This window comes from Epinephelus fuscoguttatus, linkage group LG3, assembly GCF_011397635.1.
Source record: "Epinephelus fuscoguttatus linkage group LG3, E.fuscoguttatus.final_Chr_v1".
Classification (NCBI taxonomy): domain Eukaryota; kingdom Metazoa; phylum Chordata; class Actinopteri; order Perciformes; family Serranidae; genus Epinephelus; species Epinephelus fuscoguttatus.
This window is the reverse complement of record NC_064754.1, coordinates 41,005,339-41,022,766: the sequence shown is the minus strand read 5'-3', so window position 1 is coordinate 41,022,766 and position 17,428 is coordinate 41,005,339. Positions and strand designations below refer to the sequence as shown.

At 41.0% G+C, this 17,428-nt stretch overlaps 1 protein-coding gene and 1 non-coding gene across 5 annotated transcripts in view; one reads left to right on the top strand and one right to left on the bottom strand.

Moving 5' to 3' along the window:
* The window catches only part of tbc1d1 (TBC1 (tre-2/USP6, BUB2, cdc16) domain family, member 1), a 69,892-nt gene that overhangs the window by 24,326 nt on the left and 28,138 nt on the right, over nucleotides 1–17,428 (bottom strand). For 3 of the 4 annotated variants that reach the window (XM_049572649.1, XM_049572650.1, XM_049572652.1), the window contains 11 exons: nucleotides 13,811–13,900; nucleotides 13,611–13,715; nucleotides 12,424–12,556; nucleotides 10,746–10,837; nucleotides 9,969–10,085; nucleotides 9,140–9,265; nucleotides 8,804–8,952; nucleotides 8,116–8,376; nucleotides 6,162–6,281; nucleotides 5,772–5,885; nucleotides 5,428–5,561 (listed from right to left, as the gene is read on the bottom strand). In XM_049572649.1, the coding sequence (XP_049428606.1) occupies nucleotides 5,428–5,561; nucleotides 5,772–5,885; nucleotides 6,162–6,281; nucleotides 8,116–8,376; nucleotides 8,804–8,952; nucleotides 9,140–9,265; nucleotides 9,969–10,085; nucleotides 10,746–10,837; nucleotides 12,424–12,556; nucleotides 13,611–13,715; nucleotides 13,811–13,900 (1,441 nt within the window). The remainder of the gene's footprint in view (nucleotides 1–5,427; nucleotides 5,562–5,771; nucleotides 5,886–6,161; nucleotides 6,282–8,115; nucleotides 8,377–8,803; nucleotides 8,953–9,139; nucleotides 9,266–9,968; nucleotides 10,086–10,745; nucleotides 10,838–12,423; nucleotides 12,557–13,610; nucleotides 13,716–13,810; nucleotides 13,901–17,428) is intronic. The other variant, XM_049572651.1, reaches the window with a different exon arrangement.
* On the top strand, nucleotides 16,726–16,798 carry trnat-ugu (transfer RNA threonine (anticodon UGU)). The gene has a single exon. It is a non-coding gene; the product is annotated as a tRNA-Thr (tRNA).

Below are 17,428 nucleotides of genomic sequence, written 5' to 3'. Positions count from 1 at the left end.
AATCCTTGAGGGTAAAAGAGAGAAATCTACTAAACAAGGTTGTTGGTGTTTGTAGTAAAATCACTGGGTCTGCACAAGAAACTTTACAGGACCTTTACAACATACAGTTGATTAAGAAAGCAAACTCCATCTTGTCCGTCTGCTCTCATCCTCTACACCAACAGTTTCAGTTTTTACCATCAGGTTCACTGCTTAGACTCCCACTTGCTAAAACAAACAGATACAAGCACTCCTTTGTTCCTTCCGCTGTCTCTCTTCTAAACGCCAGGAGGAAAAGGTAGCTTATTCATTAGTGTGGAATATCTTAATCTTTTTTAACTTGAGTATGAGTGAGTATTTATTAGGCTTGTCCACAATGTGTTTATTATGCTGTGTGTATTTGTGTATTTTTGTACTTTGTGCTGCTCCCACTTGCTGTGAAGTTAATTGCCTCACTGGGGACAAATAAAGCAATTGATTGATTGATGGATTGAGGCAGCTCAGAATTCCAAGTAACACTGGCAGCCACCTCTATTATTTTTGCCGTGGAGCGCGTCGCTGCAGGTGGAGCCGCCACCCCATGGCAGAATGTGCCATTGTTTACGTTTCAGGATCCATGCCAGTTGATACTTCAGAACAGCAGATTTTTTTTCATGACTCTATATCTCACCTTCACATCACACCTTGGTTATAGTATCTGCAATGATACACAAACACTCTGTTAGACCTGCCAAGTTGTGATTTATGTGTGCAGGAGGTGGTCTTAAACTGCAAAATAATGTACCATGTCAAGATGGGAAAAGTTTATGACAATCGTGACAACACAAAGCAAACACAGGTAACAGTGATCACCTCCAGTACCTCACCAACATTTAGTCAAAGACTACACAAAACGTGAAACTGTGAGCTTCATGATCATTATCTCGTGAGTTTTTTGATCATTGTTGTCAATCAGCATTCTTACACAGCATCAATACAACTACATCACTATTACAGGCTTCATAAAAGTTGCTTTTGCAGGCCTATTCTATTCAGATGCATTCTACTGTAAAGTGCGTCACTGTAATTCCAATGAATCATACTGAGGAATGGCCACTGTGTGACTTTGTTGTTTCCTTGACGGAAACTAATCTGTTTTCTGTAAGACTAGGAAACAAACGTGACTGACATCCATATTTGCCACCATTTAAAAAACATCTTTAAGGAGTGGGCTTTCAAAGTCACTGAAAATGGATGATAAAATTAGACCTTGGCCATTAAAATCTTTCACATGGATTCATTTTACAGATAAAACGAGTCCATTTATTGATCAAAAAATACAAAAAAAAAAAAAAAAGATCAGCAGAAACTCTCATATGTCAAAACAAATCAACAAAAAAAAGGTTTCTCAAATGTGAGGATTTTGTGTTTTTTCTCTGTTTGATAAAAAAAAAAAAAAAACATTCTAAGATGTCATACTGGATTCTATTTTACTATTTACCACAATGAATAAACCAATCATTGACTGATTAACCAGAAAACTGACCAACAGACGAATCAATGTGAAAATAGTTGTTGGTTGCAAATCTAATTCATTTCAGGCTGGGGTTTAAAGGTTTAGTGTGGATATTTTGAAGTGGGGTTGTATGAGGTACTTATAATAGTCATGTTATTGTCTACGGTAAATAGCGGTTGGCACACATCCAGACCCAGAAGCCAACCAGTTTCAGTGAGCCAAAATGACTGAATGGGCTCTAGTTTCCCGGCGCAGCGCAGATGGCTCAGGGTGGCGAACCCCGCGCAGAGCTAGTTTCGAGCAGCGCAACCCGAGGCACGCTCAGTTTGGTAGTTTGGCAGACCGAGGTGCGCTGAGATGGGTGTGGCGGCGCAGCAGGGGGAGGTGTCGACAAATCCAGCTTGGCGAAGTGACAGTTTCGTGCCAAAAGGCTTCGCCGAAGGTGCGCTAAAAGCTCGCCATCTGAAACCAGGTTTACTGTCAGCGCAGGCGGAGCGCAGCCAGTGTAAGCCGAAGTTTGGCTGACCGGCGGACAGTGCGCACACGTCACCAAAACCTCACAGGCAGGTTTCCAGAATATCAGGCACATTAACGATGCAATAAATAGCCACAAAACCACTATTCAATGCAACTATCTGCAGTCAGCACATAAATGTATCTCTATATCGACTGTCCCGTCACATCTGATGTCAGATCAAAGGGGATTGGCACCGTTTGGCACGTTTGGCACGCGTAATGGAAACCGAACCTGATTTGATTAACACAGCTGCAAACTAATGAGTTCACATCCCTCTCAGCCAACCACAAACAGCCACAGCATCAGGTAGGGAGTATATATTCAGCATCTGTCATCTTAGTCAAAAGTCAAAAGAAAAGAAACAGAGTGAGTCTGCGAGAGAGAAAGAGAGAGCGCGCACACGCACACGAGAGAAACACAACATTGATTTACAATTGTGGTGCCCTCCTCCCAGGCTACCTTTGCATCATCAGCCCGTGGAGGTCTGCTCGCAGTTCCATATATTCACACACTGCGAGCTTGGACCTCCCAGACCAAAACATCAGTTTCCTCCTGGGAGGAGTTGGCCGTCTGACGCTGCTGCTCTCTTCTGCCATGGCGAATTGAGTAAACTATCATTACGCCTTCGCGCGGCGCATTTAAGGGCGAGGAGAGGGGCTCATTTGATTGGTGTGATGTGTGTAAAACCCACTCCACGCCTTCTCTCCTCCCTCTTTACGACTTGTGCCGGTAGGAGGGACGGAGGTGGGATAAAGGAGTAGCTGCGCCAGGGCGCACGGTGTGCCAAACTTACAAAATCCGCCTGGCCACACCCAGTTGGTGAAGCGCAGGTGCGCTGCGCCCCCACTGTGCCCGGCCTGCGAAACTAGAGCCCTATATGTCACTGGAGTCTGGTGGCTTTGAAGAGAGCATAGATGTGGAACTGAAGCTGTTAACGGCTCCCCTGTTGGAGCAGGCTGTCTGACAGAAAGGTAAAGTGGTGGAAATACTCTCAATATAACAAATACTTAAACTGAAATTGATTGTTTTTAGGTGGGACTTTTTTTAGGTGGCTAACATACATTTTACTGCTGGACCCATCTGCAGTAGTGCATTGCTTAGCTTCTGTGTCAGACTCTAAGGCACGTCCACTGCCATCTACTGCAGGTAATAAAGTGACTATGGATAAGTACCCCATACAACCCCACTTTTAAAAATCTGAACTATCCCTTTAGTGCATGTGACTAAATCAGACTCTATACTATAAAGCTAACTGAAGCTTTTACAAGACTTAAAGACATTTCCTCCAACATAAAATATAAGCACTGGTATAATAAAGTGCAATAAAGAAATGCTTGCCTTTCTTTTTCTAACTCAAAGGGAAAGGCATGAACAAGTTTTTGTATGTATTTCACTCAAGGAGGTTGTTTTTTTTTACTATGTTAAATAAAGTGGAGCTATAGTGTGACCAACCCAACTATCACAACTGTCAACACTTGTTCTATCATACGCACATGCACACGCACAAACACTGTACATATAATTATAAAAAACACAGGATCTGAAGACATGCAAGCACATGCATGATTCCCATGTCTGCGCAGACAGACAGACAGACAGACAAACACACATGCACACACACACACACACACACACACACACACATTATTACATACATAACAGACACACTATTTTCTACTTGTATCCGCCCCACCTTTGAAATATTTGGCAGGGCTATAAATCTAGACTTACTTTGATTTTTTTGTTTGTTTTTTTTACTTGCCCAAGGCATTAAAGCTTTAACTCAATCTCATTTCATTTCAGGCCAGCCTTCAGTGTCAAACATCAGCACTAAGAAAAAAAAAAAGAAAACACACAGAGCAACATAAGCTCTTTTTATAAAGCAAAGCTCCAAAACAAGAACAAGAGGTCACAATAATTTATGTTCATGTCAATCATTTATAGTCTAATAACAACAGAGATATCTGAGCCTCTGGTTGTTTTAGAGTTACTGTAAATTTAGACACTTTTAGAGGGAAACCAGCTTTAGTGAGAACAAGTGGCAACCCCCATGTTAAAATGCCCAACTTCACAGCTGAAATTAACATGTTCACAGTCTGGTACAAAACAAAGTTTTGGTCTCTACAGCTAATTTCTCCATTCATGGAGAAACGCTCTGTACTGACATAAGAATTTGCATTGTTATGTTTACAGAAGATGTAGCTTACTGTACATGTTTTTGTTACAGTCACGTTGTCTGGTTTGAGAGCTACAATATTCACTCAGGATTTTTGCAACATTATTGGAGTCCATGTTTTGAAACTAATTAAATAAAACTAAAGAAGAGAACGATAAAAAAAACATTTGCAGCTATAGTTGTCAGGTTTTTATCACAGTTAACCATAGACTGTCATGCATCATGCATACAAAGCTAGCACTTAGTTTTGGGTTAGCTTCACCCTCTTGCAATTTGAATCCAAAGATGGCGATGGCCAAAATGCAGCAGTAAAGTCTTTAAACAGGAGTCCATTAACCAATGGGTGACATCATCGAGGCTACATCTATTATTTTATACAGTCTATAGTTGAGAATAGCATTATATTTTCTGGCCATACTGTATGTTTAATATATTTAACTTTCCCTCAGCACAGGAATATTGATTGATAACACAGTCTTATTTTTGAGCACTGAGGACAAAATTCTCAGGAAGACAACAGAAAAATAAATTCAAGATTTTACATGGGTCTACTTTATCATGTTAACATGTGTTTTATAAATTTCTAGACTGGGATTTCAAAAGGAAAGTAAACCAACACTGGGTAACATATTGCCTAAGACTAGTGGTTTGGTTGGCACCTTTCAATGAATAAAATCCCACAGCATTCCAAAATCTAAAAGGCTTAACTGGACATGAGTACCAGTGTAGTGAGGATCACCTACAAAATAGATATTAGCCAATTCAAGGTAATACAGGGGAGAAAGAGCCCTGGTAAAGTGATTGATTCTCATTCCCTTCCTCTTTTCAGAACATATGTACCATCATGTTAAATCAAATAGTGACACAGAGTGGAAAGGTTCTGTCACTGCACCACTGTCTACATGCATGAGCATGTGTGTTTACGCTTGTGCCTTGACCTGGAACTGCCTTCTTCCATAGAAGAAGAAATGTTGGATTTTACAACTGGAGCATGCAAAGTAAAGTGTAAAATCTCACCTGTCAAAACTCTGTTATGCACACAGACACACTAACACTCTCAAAACAGGTATTAGTTATCAGCAAGCAGGTGTCAGTTAGTTAGGCAATCAACCTAAAAGAGACGTGTGCCATATTCTTTGACAGTAAGCAAAACATGTGCATGACTCAGTGAGAGTCATGCACATAGTACAAGGGCCACTGGTTAGTCTTTACAGGGAACTTTACATTGGGTTACATTAATTTGTGAGTGTCTATTCTCACCATTGGTTTCTGTGCTCTTTTGAGGTGTAGCGACCCGTAGGAAGATCTGCTGCCTCCATGAGTGGCGGTGGCTGCGCAGTGGACTTTCACCTATCCCACATGCTGCAGTTGGTGTGGACAGAGCTGCAACATCACTGAAACACACACACACACAGGAATGGTTACATAAAATGCCCACATAAGCATTCAGCAGGTAGTAGTTACTTTAAAAACACACACACAATAAAATAAAAAACTGTACAAGCATAATTTCAGTTTAAGTCATCTATGAAACAAGGAGAACAGATTATAACTATGCCTGACACACTAACATGGACATTACTACTTGGTGTACGTGTGTGTACCTGCTCTTTGGCTCAGGACAATCATTCTCTTGGACAGGGGCCAGAAATGGAAATTTCAAAAAATTAGGGACAGAGGAGGAGGAGTGAAGACGAGCACGCAGACCACCCAGAGAACTGAGATGGAGGTGAAAAAGGGAGGCAGAAAACAGATCAAAAAAGAAACTTAGGCTTATGAGAGATATTACTTATGAGACATGGTTTTGATGTCTTTTCAACCTGTCAACCAATGAGTGACATATTTAGTGTTTCTCTGTCTGAATGGGGCCTCACATAGACACATATTAATATGGAAAACAAGTTCAAAAGAAGGACTGAACAAATAATAAGTGCACATAAAAAAGGAAAGGGATACTGCATGAGTTAAACTGGAAACCAGTGCAGGATTCTCACCGTCTTTTATTGAGCCGGGCTCCAGCAGAGGGTGAGGAAGGATGATGAGGGGGGAGAGAAGGAGAAAGAGATGAAGCGCAGGGAGGAACAGGAGGAAGGGTGGAGTCGGTTGTGACATGTCTAAGGGACAGTGCAAATACAGAAAGAGAAAAGCAAAGAAAGTCAAAGACACTGAAACAAGTATGAAAACTTAAAAAGGGCTGATGAGAAAGAGCAGGAAAACGAAAGAAAAGCTTTTTTCCTTAAGGTAGAACTGGGATAAACAGTTTGAATAAGTAGATAAACATGTTATGTTGATTGTGACAAAGTCTTTGGTCATATTGTCTTGGAGATATTGGGTCTCATTCATGAAATGTTAGTAAATCTGTGAGTAGATTTGCCAGAGGTGCCAAATCTTGGTACTGAAAACCTACTCTGGATTCATGAATGCTGCGAAAAACCGTCACATGATGAGGGCAAAAGAGGAAGTCAGGTCATGTGGTGTAAAGGATGACAAAGTACGCTGAAGCAGGAAGGTCGAGGTGGTCGATGGATCAAACAAACACAGGACTTTGTCCCAGGAGACCAGGGTTAGTGTCTCATGTCAGACCAAAAGTCACTGGGTCTCATTCTTGAAATGTTAGTAAATCCGTGAGTAGATTTGCACAAAAAAACCTTGGCACTAAAAACCTACTTGGATTAATGAATGCCCTGGAAAACTTGGATTTGATCCTAGGCATATGTGTGTGTTCATGAATGCCAATCAATCATAAATTGGCAACGCACTCCACTTGTCAGCAATTAGCATACATCCACACTCATGAATAGCAAGGGACCACCATGTATGGAGGTGGTAATTACTATGGATAAGTGCATCCTGCGAACATGGAGCAAACAAAGAAAAAAAGACAGAAAAAGAAAAGTTTGTACTACGCTGAGCATTCTATTTTCTTCTGTTATTAGTAGTATGACAGAGACAGGTAAATCAAAGAACTGGAAGGAGATAACGGGTGCTTCCCTTGTGTCAGCTGCACCCAAATCGAGCACCCTGCAGAGCAGCATCACATCTCCCTCATCTGCCGTCATGGAAAGCCATGTAACGATAGTGTTTGCCCTAAGCCTCTGCATTCCTTGAAATTAAACCACTATTTAAACATCTTAATACAGGCAGTCTAATTCAGACAGTGAAGCTTAAATCTGCTTAATGCCAACTAATGTAGCTAAATCTCTTATATTTGTCATGTTTAACTTGCATGTTTCAAAGGTATCTGCATATTATGAACATAAATGAATAAAAATAACAAGCAATATTTATGTGTAGTATCTTATTTATACAGGCACTATGAGCAGTGAGAACCAGGTGTAGATTTTTTTAGTACCTATAAAGAGATTGGAGCTACTAACATATTGATGAATGCTAATATCCATTAAATTTCCTTCTGTGAACAGTTTACACACTAATTTGTTCAGGTCATGTTTCATGAATGAGACCCACTTACTGCACAGACAAATAAGGGAGAATAAACAGAGTTTGGCTCAAGAGCAGAGAAAGAAAAGTTGATAACCAAGATTTAAAGAGATCAAGCCTAATTTTTCTGACAGGAACTTAACTACTTTGTGTATAAAGCCAACCTAATACACCAACATGTAGTTCTTTATGGTCGATCAACATTGTTTGTTTCCCTTTGAACAAGATATCCTCTGCCATCATAGAGGAAACCCACATGCTGTATCACATGCTCTACTGAACACGAGACTGCTGCCACAGGCTTATTCCTCACCACTGCTGATATGATCTTAGATGTCACAATATTGAATAACATTGTCATATTCAACTGAATAAAATCAAGTAATATTTAAATCTTTTATCATTTCCTGGTTTGTGTTATCACCAAAACTCACAATAAATACAAACGCACATTTACTTTTCTATCCACAAACACACAGGACACACAAACACACACTCTTTCCTTACTTGCTCTGGTGTGGAGTGTCGGTGCTGACGGAGTAGTGTCGTACAAGCTTGGGCTTGGTAGCTGCAGTGGGGTCCTGTGGCGTGTGAGTTAGTGTGTGCACAGGGGAGTACTCTGCTGAGGAAGTGGAGGGAGGGTGGCTGAAGGTACTGGCCCGTCGGCGGAAGCCCTGAGGCTGAGAGTCACCGGGTAAAGAGGAGGAGGAGGGAGAGATGGGGAGAGAGGCGTCAAGGCGCTTCAGGTCTCCTGTTGAGTTGTGGCACCTGAAGATAATGAGCAAAGTATGTGAGGAGAAAAACATAGTGCCATCCAACACAATAAAATTTGAGGTAAAATTAAGTTTATAATATTCACTACCTCGCATTCTAATTCACAGTAGGTCCAAGAAAGTTTGGGATAATTTAAGCATATGCACAACATTATGCACAATTATATTATCTTCTACAATTCTGGCCTTTCTGGTTCTGCAAGCAAAAAACAATCTCAAAACACACTGTATTATCTATTCTGGAAGCTGGTCTTTGCTGAAGACACCAACATAAGTCTAGAAATTGCCCCTTTGAACTCAAGGTTTTGAATACCTCTATAATCTCATAAATCAAGCAGTAAATAAACTGCTCTGACCTTTAAAGCACTGACTGTTCTGCCCAGAGATATGAGTCAGTGTGTGGGCATGTGAGGTGTGTTTACCTGAGTGGGCTGGTAGGTCGCAGCTGGGAGGAGGCAAGCAAGGGGTCATCGAGACAAGGCTGCTCCTGGCTGCTGTTGACCGTACAGACGGAAGAGCCACTGTCACTTCCTACGCTGTTGTCCCTCTGAGCTCTGGCCTTGCTGCTCCCCTGACAAAAACACACATGCCACGGTTATAAACAGTACGTGGCTTCTACATGTAACCAAAGATCACAAACTAGGACCATACTTCAAGCTTTTATATGTTAGATCACAAACAAAAAAATGTGACAGCATAGCATATATGCCTGCCTGAGCATTACTGAATACCAACAAAGAAAGAAAGAGCATCCTTACCTTCCAGATCCCCTCCAGGGACTCAGTGAGAGAGCGCTTGGCTCGGCTCTTGAATTGCTCAAGTCGCAGCCGACTGCTACTCTGCTGCTGAGCCTCCACTGGGGCTGGAGCTGCCTCCTCACACACCTACACAGACATGAAGAGATACAGGGAGACAGAGAGAAAGTCAGTGAGTGTGTGCGTGCGAAAAGGAGGCCCTCACAAGTACACTTCTGTCTGTGTAATTAAAGGGATAAAATATTTTCAATTATCTTTCCTTAGTGAACTTCTGGGTCATAGAAGTGATGACACTTCAATGTAGGACATCATGAGGATGTCATCATCCAGTGTTACCCAAAGTTTAGTGTACTTGCTCAGTACATTCTGGCCTTTACAACTATCAGTAGCAGCAGGGAACAGAACTTAAGCATTGCTGGAAGAGCCATCAAACAGGAGGACAGCGATGAAGCCATCCAAGGTAGATGCTATCATCTTCCTCCACGGTAACTCTAAATAAACCACAATGGTCAGATTATGTAAATGGCTCAGTTAACAGCCGTTACAGTTAAGAAACAGGTCACAGAGATGAAGACTTAACATACGCCATTAGTAACACTCAAAATGTATTATTTATATCTGCTGATGTGTGTGTTCAACAATGGCGTGACAGGGACAAACTCAGTGCCTTCTGTGTTGGGCTCAGGTCAGGCTCGGATATAAAAAAACAGAATGCTTGTCAGGCTGGGGTCGGGCTCAGTCACTACCCTCTTAGGCTCGGTTTTGGGTTTGGACAGAAATATGTGGCCTAAGCTGCATTCTGATGTGTGCATAAGAGATATGAAAAAGTTACCAGTTTGCTGTCTCCAGGCAGGGTGTGCTGATGGCTCCTCTGCCTCTCCTCATACAGATTCCTCAAGGAGGTCATCACCAACTCATTCTCTTCCTGATCGCTCTTAGGTCGAGCCCTCTGAAACACACGATGCAAATGAGCAAATTAATGATATGTGAAGAACAGTTTGCAAATGTTGACATAAAAATAGCATCCAAATCTTAAATGGATAACAGCTACATTACATTCCATAACTACAGTGGATACACTGTGCTGTTCTGCATTAGAAAAGCAGTGATTTGTTGGTTTCATGTAATGGCAGTTAAGCACTGTTGTAGTTCAGCTACATCACCAGCAGATGTCAGCATAGTCATAGAGAGCTATTTGAGGGAGACTCATCTTTTACTTATCAGCACTCTGTAGTACAAATGATGGATAGATAAAATCAGCAGGCCTTAAGATTGATAGTAACCATTTCCATCACTTAAATGAATGCTCTGTATTAAACAATCCTCCTCTGTTTCTGGGAAAAGACACTAAAGTGTTGAGGAAGCCACAGAGAGCGAATCAGACTGCCAGAGAAACAGAGAGATGAGGTGGCAGGAATATTTAAGTCATGTGTAAAGACGGATTGGTGCGTCACTGCAAATCCCACATGAAAAACATGTGATTCCATAGTGATTCAGTCATGTTGAACTTGCAGACTGACTGGTTTGTTTCTAGCTGCAGTGCCTTAAAGGGGAACTTACAGAATTCACGCTATGGCCTACAGGTGCAGAGACAGAACAGACACATTACCATAGTGTTTTCAAAGACTGATGCTTGCTCTTGGTTGTCCAGAGTGGCCAAGTGTCTCTGAAGCTCCAGCTTGGTTTTAGAAGGGTGTAGACCTAAAAAATATATTAATACAAAATAAGAACACACTGCAGACAAGACTAGTCTCACGTCAGATTCCTTTTACATAAAAAAGGTTTATGTTTATAGGGTATGTAGGGTACTGAGGGTCAATGATGTGGCCCTATTTTATTTCGATACTTCCAGGTCCTAGTTATTGGTCACATAATTCAGCAACATAATATGGCGCTAGACTCCTTGGGATGCTGTTATCTATATAAATATAAAACATTTGTGTAAATTAAATGAAGAAAAAATGAAGGCCTCATTATAATTGTTGGCATGTAAACAGAAACTGACAACTTTCCATGTACTGTGACAGATTTGAAACATTTGCTGTGTAGCAAATGTTTGCTGTGAATTTGCTCTGAATCTTACTGGAGTTAAAAAATAAAAAGACAATACTTTATCAATGCATCTGTTCAACAAGCATTAACATGTCAACAAGTACAAAGTGATATTTCAATTTGCTCTGTCCACAGTCTCTCATTCACTGCCGCTTTGTTTTGCATAAGCACGGTGTGCTAACTCGACTGATAGAGAATTGTTACAAACAACCTAAAACAAAAGCTGTCTGTGTTAACTCTGCCTGTTTAGGTTTGTTTGACTCGCATCTTAAAGGACAACTTCCCCCACAAAATGACCATTTGTAAATCAATTAGTCATGCCGTGTTACCTTCAAAACTGCAAACAATGATTTATTGATTGATTGGGGTCCACATTTAACAACAGCAACACTATATCAACACGTTAATGAACAAACAATCACACAACTTGCACAGTATAATCCAAGTCTCATTTATCCAGTGGAATGCTCAGTCCTACCCAAAAACATGCCTTTTTTGCCCCCCCCCTTCATGTCAGGAATATGATTTATTTAATTGACATTTTAGATTTGTTTCCAGTGGGATATTATTGAGGTTTTATAGTGAGTTTGCTGTTGTAAACATTACTGCTGCTACTCTAAAAACATTGTTATATTCAAATATTCAATTCCAATTGATTCTTTTTTTAAATAATTCCTTGTACAATTCACAGCGTTAGTTCTCTGAAAATCTCTTTCACATTCAAGCAAAACTGGTATTGTAACTGATATATCCTTAACTGAACTGATACTGAATCAAATCGGCTATTGAAACAAACTGAAAATTAACTCATTCAGGGAGTCAGCGGCGAAGCCCAGCCCTGCTTGTGTGAGAGTTTTGTTATGTCTGTTGGGTGTCCAGCTGACAAATCAACTGTTCTTCACATAGAAGCTCTGACTGCTTCAGTACGTCTCCTTCTTATAGCCAACACATTCACATGCAGCGTCAACTCGCAAAACACATTTAATAACAAATATCAAATATTTATAAAATTCACTGCTAGATTCAGCCTTCGCCCACTATATTTTAATTATTTAGAGAGGTAAATGTGACGCACACTGGCTGAGGGAAATGGCTCATTTATTCTCCCACAGCTGTATATTGATACACACATCAGTATAAATGACCCATTAACATTACGCCAACCAATTATAATTTGAAAATGCTTTTAATTTTCTGACATGTACTGTAAAAGGAGCCCAGGGACGGTTTACTACCTTCTATCCTCTCACACAGTCTGTGGAGCTGCTGCATGGGGCAGCTGTCACACTGCTGGCTCTGGGTCTTTGCGTTCTGCTGCTGGGCTGCCACAGAGAACGCCTGCTTCAGAGTCAGCATGATCTCATCCACCTGCAAGACCAAAATAGAGAACAATTATTAGAACAAATTTACCCCATTCTTGAGTACAGGATGTTTTTGTTTTTTAATATCCAGGATCCATTCTGCTGTCCTAATTCAAGTTAAATTTTGATACATGCAAGAAATCTGGATCTTTGCAGATAGATGTAGGAGTGTAACGATACGTGTGTCTGTCCCAAACTGTTCAGTAGAGGTCGTTCAGTTCAATACAAAACATAAATTTGGTACACCCTGTGAATCAAACAGTCAAAATAGTCTATTTGTGTGCCGGTACACCCCTACCTTACATGTATGCAGTATAAAACTGATACAAATAGAAATCAGAGTAAAGTAAACAAGACATGCATTTTTTCCCGTAGGTTTTCCAGTTTTCTCTGGCAGCAGTCGTAGGCTCACCCAGTGACTCATGTTTCAAGAATTACAGTAAATATATTATCTACTATAAGCTAATCACACTGCAACATTAGTGGGCTATTATACAATAGAGTACATCCGCCTAGTGACCAAGGGTTTTTTTTATCAAACTGACAGCCCATTTGGCACACCATGACTTGGTGGAGCCCAGATTCTCTGCGTCATGGGTTTCAAGCATTAGAGTAGAGTTTAATCTTGATTGACATAAACAACATTTCAGCAATTTCACAATATCAGCTTCCTGTCATGTGGCACTCAAAGTTAAATCCAAAGCAAACTTGCGAGGCGTTAAATTTAAACTGAGTGGGCTGGTCAAATATGAACACTGAGTGGGAAGTGTTGATATGGAAATACGAGGATATGTGAAAGTGGTTACAGGAAATATATGTGATGCTCAACTGCAACTATCATAATAAATATGTTTCTAGGTTTGTAGATGTGCATTATGAATGAATGAATAAACGAATGGAGTGAACCAGCAGCGATGTTCCTGTTTGGATTTCAGCAGAAAAGGTAAAAAAGGGCAAATCTAAAGTGACTTACTACGGCTTGTTTTTTTGTACACAACAGTATGTCCCATCATTTTCTTGCCATGGTCTACTATCATATCCCTTTATCATCCATCTCTCACCAGTGATTCGTCTGTGCATTGGAAGACATAGCAAACAAAGTGGCAGCTTCCTCCTTCCACCGTCTCTCTGCAAATGAAGCCAAAGTGATCAACGTGACGAATACCCTGGAAAGAAAAGACCATGTGTTTTAGGATTTAGGATAGGTTTAAAAATCACACACAATCCTATACAGGTGATTATGTATAGAAGTGCCTCATACCTGTGAGCAGAAGGAGATTTCTCTGAAACTTTTCTCTATGGCAACTTTCTTAGTGTCCGGACTGACCAAGAAGATCTGAGACCTGCCCACCTTAAAGACAGAAAAACACAAAGACAAAACAAAACAAACAAAAAAAACAAACAAAAAAAAAAACAACAACAGTTAGACTCATCTAACTAATCTGTAGGCATGTGGTTTCATAGGCTTGCAGTCTGTGCTGTGTGTGAATCTGTGTGTGGTGAGATTTGTGGTGCGGTCACAGGCTTAAAGCTGGGGTAGGCAATTTCATTTTGATGTCACTGGGAATATATTCTATAAAAATCTTTGAGCATGTTTTAATTCAAGTGGACTGAGAGAACACTTAACTTCTGCCCCTCCTCTTGCCTCTGTTTACAGACTTTAGAGAATCTAGCCTGCGATGGGAGACTTTGGTCAATCACAGATTTGACAGATTTCAGAGAGAGGGCATTTTTACTGGCTGTTCTACAACTGCAGATGTGTCTGCAAGTCCTTTAAGTGAAAGCCTGATTCAATGGTGGAGAATCTTGCAGAGAAAGTTGCTATTCCAGCATTGGCTACAACTGCCTAAACTGCAAAGCAACCCAAAAAAGGAAGACGGACTTATCAAAAAACGTCAATACAGACAAAGTGTTCAGAGTTGAAGAGAAAATGTTGCGGCCTTCTGCTAACCAGAGCAAAACGCTTACGGCAGCTGCCTCAAGTTCACATTTATGTAGCTGGTAGTAGCTAGAGCATCAGCCAGAATATGTCCTCCCGGCCGCAACAGACCACCTCGACAGACCCCCAGTCAGCCGCCACAGCAACCCAAATCCAGCCAGTGCAAACCCTAGCTGTGGGAGTCCAGACAGCCTCACTGGATCAGCAAACTTTCTTGCTGCTCTTACACTTCAGCCCCCAACTGAAGGCCTATCTCCCGAGTTGCTGCCTGCTCCCCACCCAGGGAAGCAGTCCACAGCAGGGAACTGTGGGGTGTCAAGCAGGCTAATTTTTGTCTCATTTGTGGTTCAATAAACAAAGAGTGAAAGAGAGCGGGGCAAGGATGGGGTGAGTGAATGTGTTCAAACAACTAAGAACTAAGAATCAAATAAGATTAAATAAAACAATGTATGGGAAACACTAGGTTTCTGTATGAAGCGTGTGCATATGCACGCGGTTGTCTAGTGGGCGGGGCTTATGACAGTGAGGGGAGAGCTGCAGGAGGATTTTTAAATCCTGCCTTTTTCAGATTTCTGTCTACCCCAGATTTAACTTGTTATGGGCTGAGTCCAAATTTCTCACACTGAAATTTCAGCAGTGCTTTTGGCATTTTTCTTACATATAGATATGTTTAATGGCAAGAAAGCCGGCATCAGTGGAGTCTGTCCCTAAGTGAACTGCGACAAATTTGTCAAATGAGGCAGTTTCATTTCTTCTTTTGTCAGAAAGTACCCATGAATTTCAGGACAGTTCCACTTTAGGGGATCTTCCCACTCATACCGTCACTAGGAGATGAGTCACTATCACTCCTAAACCTCAACATGGGACTCAGGATTTTGTAATAACCAAGTGATCTTGTGCCTGTTAAATCCAAAGTCTTCACACTCTGTAAGCGCAGCTATTCTTTCTGTGAACAAGTTGTTGTTCAATATTCTTCTGTATCAAATACAAATGACATAATCAGACTCCTTCAAGAGGAAAAGGGGATTTCATCTGTGTGTTTAAAACTGAGGTGATGATGTCACCAGGATGAGGTTATTATGTCTACTACCCCTGTCAGCAGCAGGATGTATCATCAGTGTCAATAATATGTCTGTATTTGCTGAGAGGGACTGCAGCAGGCCCTGGCAGTTCCTGTGCCAGTGGTCACCATTTCCTGTCTGGAGGACAAACAGGAAAACTGTTGGCAGCAGGTCACTGAGGTCAAACAAAGGTGAATTAGGGGAACGTGACTGAGCTCATTTTAAGCAGCAGTCAGCATTTGCTCTTGCTGAGTCATTAAGGGATTTATACATTTCTCTCTCTTTTGTTCTCTCCCTCTCTGGGCTTTATGAGTGACTGAGAATGAGGACTTGTTATTAAGGGGAATCCAAAATTGCACTTTACAGCACCACAAAGTTCTCTTCTTATTTTCAACACAGACATTAAAGGAAAGTATTGTGTGTTAACTGGAAGAACTCCCACTGAAGAGTGTTTGTCTAAAACAATGCAAACAAAGATAGTATCATTTTTTTCTCCATTCTGAGAAAGGCGTCACAATTTGTGTAATTTTATCATGTGACCAAGCCTATTGCTGACTGCCATGCACACACAGTGCGTAAGACTTGTGCACCACCCAACACATTTCTTTTCCTTCTGTAACTCCCACACTGTCAGCACAGAATTTCTTTGAAATGCAATTTTTTGGTCCCAGGTAAGGATGCCTAATGAAGGTCCATGAAACATCGCATTTGTTACAAACTCACTGATGACAGCCTGCAGGAATTCCACATTTTTTTCCATGATTTTATTTTCCTTTGTAACTCTCTCAAGATGTAAATCTCTGCTCTTCTATCTTGTAAAACATAGGGTGCTTTCACACCTAATGTTGGGTTCATTTGGTCTGAACCAAGGGGGGAAAAAAAGATTCATATTTGCATTTAGTTCTGGTCTGGTTCCTGTTCACACTGACACCTAACAAACAAACTAAGAGGAGTAAACATGAGGTTATGCAGACTGAGGGGTAACTGTTTTGGTGTTATGCAGCACTTTAATGCTTCTGATGTGTGTATTTATGTTCTTCTGTGTCACAAAGCTCTTGAAAAAACAACTGATTATCATTATAAGATTACATATCAACCACATGTTATGAATAATGAGTACCAGGTATACACAGGATGAAAAGGAGGCATTTGTACTGTAATCATTCAGGGCTCACAGGCTCCTTAGCTCAGGGGTTAGAGCACTGGTCTTGTAAACCAGGGGTCGCGAGTTCAAATCTCGCAGGGGCCTAGTGAACGTTTTGGTGCGGCAGTAGCTCAGCCCACAGACTTGGGTTGGGAACTGGAGGGTTGCCTGTTCAAGTCCCCGTCCAGACCAAATACGGAGCCTGGAGTGGAATGGGCACCCAAACCCCCAACCTCTCGGGGCACCTGTCCATGGCAGCCCCCTCACTTTGACATCTCCTCCACCTGTTTGTGTATGTGTGTATTTCGGACCTGTGTGTTAATGACAACAGAGTGAAGAAAAATTGAATTTTCCCTCAGGGGGATTAATAAAGTATATGAAAAAAAAAAAATAAATGAAAAAAAATAAAATAAAATTATTACTGTGGGATCACTGTCACACTTTTTAATGAATCAACTGACAACAGTGCATAGACTCTGATTCAAGAGCAGCTGTTTCAGCTTTTGACCTTTTAATCACAGAAAATACCCCTGCTGACATGCATTTGTGTTACCATGGTTACTAAATGATTTGCATAAATAGATTATATACTTGGCCTTATTCAGAACAACAATCGCAAGATCGCTTCCTGAACAGATTTCAAGATCAGCAGATGGATTAATTAGTAGTTTAACTTTTGGATTCATGCTAAAATCACATATCTGCTATCACATAATGCTGTGGTTGGTTCACTCT